Source organism: Cebus imitator, unplaced genomic scaffold (assembly GCF_001604975.1).
Source record: "Cebus imitator isolate Cc_AM_T3 unplaced genomic scaffold, Cebus_imitator-1.0 Scaffold218, whole genome shotgun sequence".
In the NCBI taxonomy this organism is placed as follows: Eukaryota; Metazoa; Chordata; class Mammalia; order Primates; family Cebidae; genus Cebus; species Cebus imitator.
The window spans coordinates 2,729,870-2,735,458 of NW_016107533.1; the positions used below are offsets into that span (position 1 = coordinate 2,729,870).

The following is a 5,589-nucleotide window of genomic DNA, read 5'->3' on the forward strand; positions in this document are numbered from 1 at the left end:
AAAAAAAAAAAACAAAAAAACAAACAAAACAAAAAACAAAAAACCCAGGTGTGTTGGCTCATGCCTGAAATCCCAGCACTTTGGGAGGCAAAGGCAGGTGGATCATGAGGTTAGGAGTTCCAGACCGGCATAGCCAACATGGTGAAACCCTGATTAGCTGGGTGTGGTGGTGTGCACCTATAATCCCAGCTACTCGAGAGGCTGAAGCAGGAGAATTGCTTAAACCCGGGAGGTGGAGGTTGCAGTGAGCCAAGATCATGCCACTGCACTTCAAACTGGACAACAGAGCAAGACTCTGTCTCAGGAAAAGAAAAAAAAAAAGATTGAATCTTGGATCAGGAAGAAAAATTACGGGCACAACTGGCAAAATTCTTAATATAAACTATATATTATATTTGGCAAGATTTGAATATAAACTGTATAGTATTATGTCAATATCAAATAACCTGACTTTTAAATTGAGCTGTGGTTATTTAATAGCCTTGTTCTTAGATACATGCTGAAATATTTAAGGATAAAGGAGTATGATATCTACAACTAACTTTTCTGTAGTTCGGGAAAAAAATATGTTTAGAGAATGACGAAAAGCAAATGGAAGTGAACAAATGAATTCAGGTGAAGGATATATAGGAATTCTTTGTGCTATTCTTGTAACTCTTACCTTAAGCTGGAAATTCGTTCAATATAAAAAGTAAATTAAATAAAATGCAAAAAAAGTATAGATAATAACACAGAAAACTATTATGAATGAATTACAATTTTAGGGAAAAAAATTACAAATGCAAGTCCTAAAAGCTAACCACAACATTCACCAGACTAACATTCTGCAAGAGCTACTGAATTTTTTTTTTTTCTGAAGGCATTTTGTTGTTAACACCCACTGAACTGTCTAAAGAAGTTCTTCTCTGTGCTTCAGCTCCCTTACTTTTTTCAGCAGGCACACCATGTTTGTGTGCGGATTCAAATGCAGGGCAAGAGGATGAGAGAGGGCTTCTTGATACTGAAGACAACAGGCATAGAACTTGCACCAGAATTCTTGTTGTAAATTTCGAAACGCCTCCTGGGAGAATTCATACTCTGTTACACTTCCTTGAAGCTGGCAAAGAAGAAATGAAATAAATTAAACTCTTGATGCCACTCAGGATCTTTGTCCACAAAAAATATAGTCGTCCAATATCATCATACTAAGCTACAGCCAAATGAATATTCCTTATGTATTAAAGGCCATAGACTATCCAAATGTATATCTAATTCTCTAGTTAAAAGGTTTAAACATTTATACTTCCAATGAACAAGGTCAAGTGAAGAATTCCAGTAATTCTTCAGTACCAATGTTCCCTATATCAAAATGGAAGGAATTCTTATTCTTTCTCTACCCAAACCTCACCTCACTTTCAACAGCCAAAGTAACTTCTTTTTTCAGTTCACTCCAGGAAAGATCCAAATTCCTCTCAGTTCCTCGGCAGAAAATCTAACATTAAAAGGACACTTTAGACTTCTATATAACAGCCAAAACTGAATGAAAAATATTTCAGTTTAGAAGACATGGAGGCAATGTAAAACTGTAAAATAGAGATTTGGCATACGTGAAACACACATCACCTGACAGAAAGTTAAGAAACTGAGTATATTTAGTCTGGAGAAAGATGACCTGGAAAGATTCTTAAAATACCTGAAGGGTTGATTTATAGAAGACAGGCACGTTCTATAAACTTCCAAAAGAAAGAAGCCACCAAAAGGATGTAGGCTTCCTTTTAAATGACACAGTTAGGGAATAACAACTCCAGTGAGAAACTGGTCACTGGAGGTAGAGACAATTAAAGGTTGAATATCTATCAGAAAAACCTCAGAAGGCATTTCTGTTTTACATGAGAGGTCAGACTAGATGATTCCAATATACCTTTCAATTATATGAATTACTGTATTTTAAATCCACTCATGAAGCTAAGTAGCAGTTTAAAGAAGCCTGTGGAAGCTGGGTGCAGCAATGCACGCCTATAATCCCAGCACTTTGGGGGGCTGAGGCAGGTGGATCACTTAAGGCAAGGAGTTTGAAACCATCGTGGTCAACATGGTGAAACTCCCTCCCTACTAAAAGTACAAAAATTAGCTGGGCGTGGTGGCACGTGCCTGTAACCCCAACTACTCAGGAGGTTGAGGCAGAAGAATTGCTTGAACCCGGGAGTCAGAGGATGCGCTGAGCCAAGACTGTGCCACTGAAATCCAGCCTGGGCAAAAGAGTGAGACTCTGCCTCAAAAAATAAAAAAGAAAAAAAAAAGTCTGTGAAATTTTTCAACTTTTTTGTTGTTTTAGTAGAGATGGGAATCTTGCCATGTTACCCAGGCTGGTCTTAAACTTCTGAGCTCATGCAATCTGCCCACCTTAGCCTCCCAAAGTGCTGAGATTACAGGCGTGAGCCGCTGCACCTGGTCAAAAGCCTTTGCAACCTTAAAGAAATCTTTTTGTTTTGTTTTGTTTTAAAAAAAAACAAAACAAAACAGGGTCTCACTCTGTTTCCCAGGCTGGAATGCCGTGGCATGATCAAGGCTCACTGCACCCTCTGCTTCCTGGGCTAAAGCAGTCTTCCCACCTAGGCCTCCTGAGTAGCTGGGACCACAGGTACATGTCATCACACCTGGATATTTTTCTTTCTTTTTTTTGCTTTTAGAGATGAGATCTCCCTATGTTACTCAGGCTGCTCTCAAATTCCTGGGCTCAAGTAATCTTCCTGCTTCAGCCTCCCAATATTTTGGGATTACAGGTGTGAGTCACCACTACTGGCCAAATAATCCTTTTGTAGAGCACTGGGCTTCTCTTATAGTATGGCTCTGAAGCTAAATTTTTAGAGTTTTCTTGAATCGGAACCAAGTCAGACCTTCACTGTCCTAACAAAAATGTTAAAACAGTATAATCAAAACTAAACGAGAAACCACTTTAAATTTTTCTCAAGTACAGAGATTATATGCAGTGTAGTATGGTATCTTTCCAATACTGTAGGCACAGGTTTCATTTTTTACCTCTGGCATGCCTACTGATTATTGGGAAAGTGGTCCCTCCTCCTACCCTCTACCTCTCTACCAGGAATATTACATTTAATGGAAAGAACATTAAAAAAAGTATAAAAGTATTTACAAACCCACACATACGTATACAGAAGTATGCTCAGTGTTTAATATATGCAAAAACTTGATAATTATTAATTATATAATATGGTAATAAAATAAGAAATAGTCTTAAATAAACAGTAAATTTTTTTTTTTTTTTTTTGCTGACCTGTAAAGCCTTACATAAAGCTTCATTTGTGAATTGTCCTGGTGTAAAAAGACTCTGCAGATACATCTCCTGTTAGAACATTAAAACAAAAGTTACTATCATTCTAAACAAAATTTGGAATCCAACACGTAACACCAAAGTTTGAGTTTCTACGATATGAACATGGCCATTTTGCCCTTCTATATTTGGGAAATAACAGTTACATGTTTTCACATGGAAAGTGAAGACTGCAATGTCTCTGAGTCAACTGGAGGTACTACTCTGAAAATGGTGTGCTCCTCACGGAGAGCTTCATTGGGTTCCAGCAGAAAACAAGCTTTGTCAAATGCCAATTTTAAATGGAAGAAGCAAATCTAGTTTATTGGCGATATATATTGGTAAGAGAACAAGTAAAGGAAGCTGGTTTCTACACCATCTACGACAGTATTCATTTATGGCTCACATGGAAAAGAAATGGAACCAGTAATAATAGGTATTATATACAAACAAAACAAAACAAAATAAATAGCAATAAACTCCCGCAAGTAGGGAAATGAAGTAGAAAGAATAACATGGAAAATCTCACATTGCCTAATAATTTTGATCAGCTCTCTCTGTAAAAAAAAAAAAAAAAAAAGCTCAAGGTAAATCATAACCTTATACAACACTTGACCATTTACTTACTCTGGGGTCTTGATCAGCTCTGATGACAATCTCTTCCTCTGGCAGAGGCTGCATAAAAACTGGATTCCACTGACCTGCAACATTACTAGAGACAAAGGAAGTCCATCAGTTTATACAGAAGTGATCAATAAAAATGAAACATATGCTGTTGGCAGTATCTGGGTGGGGGGGGGGCATCACTGAACCCTGCAATGATCAATTCTATTAAAAACATTTTTTTTTTTTTTTTTTTGAGACAAGAGTCTTGTTCTGACACCCAGGCTGGAGTGCAGTGGCGCAGTCTTGGCTCACTGCAACCTCCACCTCCTGGGTTCAAGTGATTCTCCTGCCTCAGCCTCCCGAGTAGCTGGGATTACAGGCGCTGGCCACAACGCCCGGCTAATTGTGTCTTTTTAGTAGAGATAGGGTTTCAACCATGTTTGCCAGGCTGGTCTTGAACTCCAGACCTCATGATCCACCCACCTTGGCCTCCCAAAGCGCTAGGATTACAGGTATGAGCCACAGTGCCCAGCTAAAAACATGCCCGGTTAAAATTTTTTTTTTTTTTTTAAATAAAGAAACATTTTTAGCAGAGCTTAGTTTTAATACAAGTTTTCTTACTAAGTACCTTCCTAAAATTGAAACTTATTGTTTCAGATCCCAAGCCCAATCTTTAATGTCATTTTAACACTAAGGCATCACATACAAAGAATAGCTAACTTTCATTCTACATTTACTATTTTCTAGATATTAATGTTAGATGCAGTTTTAGACATTATTCATATATGTCTTTCAAGGATATAATACTTCTATTTCACAGATGTAGAGAGTGAGGCTGAGGATATATCATAGCTAGGAAGTTGCACAACCAGGATTCCTACCCTGCTCCAACTCTACAGCCTGTGCTTTCTGACCACTTTGCTCAAACGCCATCTATAAGGAGTACTTCAGTGCAATGGCGCAATCTGGGCTCACAGCAACCTCCACCTTAAGGAATACTTTTTATCTTTGAGGTATGGCTTGGGGTCAACCTGGGGGGCAATTATTCCTATAATTCTACCCTAGGTTCTAGGGTTATCAGAGACCCAGCGGGTTCAATTGGTTCAGTGGCCCTCAAGCTGTGTAACAAGGTATCTTCTACAGGTGTTTCAGGGTTAGACAAGTGTTTGCTTCAAAATTGTTTTTTACTTTTGGTGAGTCAAACTTAGCAGTGGAGGGCTGTTTACTAACTTTAGTGACACTAAGGTTAAGTTCTGACAATCCATTATCATGGGATCAGCTGAAAATTGGGTTTTAAATGTATTTTTTAACTACCTAAAGTTTACAAACTAATACATACATTAAAAAATATTAGATACCAAATATATCTAATATTAGACATAATCAACATTAAATTGTGTTATAATTTTATACTCATAAAATGCTACACATTCATAGTTCACTGAAGCCTGAACTTTGAGGCTCAAGCAATCCTCCTGCCTCTGCCTAAGGTTTCAGAAAACTGAAAACACAAAAGACTATAGTGTCCTAAGGAAGATGCAGGAATCAGGAAGTCTTTGCCATAGAAATAAAGAAAACAGGCCGGGCGCGGTGGCTCAAGCCTGTAATCCCAGCACTTTGGGAGGCCGAGGCGGGTGGATCACGAGGTCAAGAGATCGAGACCATCCTGGTCA

The 5,589-nt window shown here is 38.2% G+C and overlaps 1 protein-coding gene across 1 annotated transcript in view; it reads right to left on the bottom strand.

Annotated features, from left to right (window-relative positions):
- NUP160 (nucleoporin 160) overlaps positions 1-5,589 on the bottom strand; it is a 67,296-nt gene that overhangs the window by 34,959 nt on the left and 26,748 nt on the right. Inside the window, exons 11-14 of the mRNA XM_037746030.1 lie at positions 3,938-4,022; positions 3,275-3,343; positions 1,388-1,471; positions 926-1,096 (exon numbers count right to left, since the gene is read on the bottom strand). Coding sequence (XP_037601958.1) covers positions 926-1,096; positions 1,388-1,471; positions 3,275-3,343; positions 3,938-4,022 — 409 coding nt within the window. The remainder of the gene's footprint in view (positions 1-925; positions 1,097-1,387; positions 1,472-3,274; positions 3,344-3,937; positions 4,023-5,589) is intronic.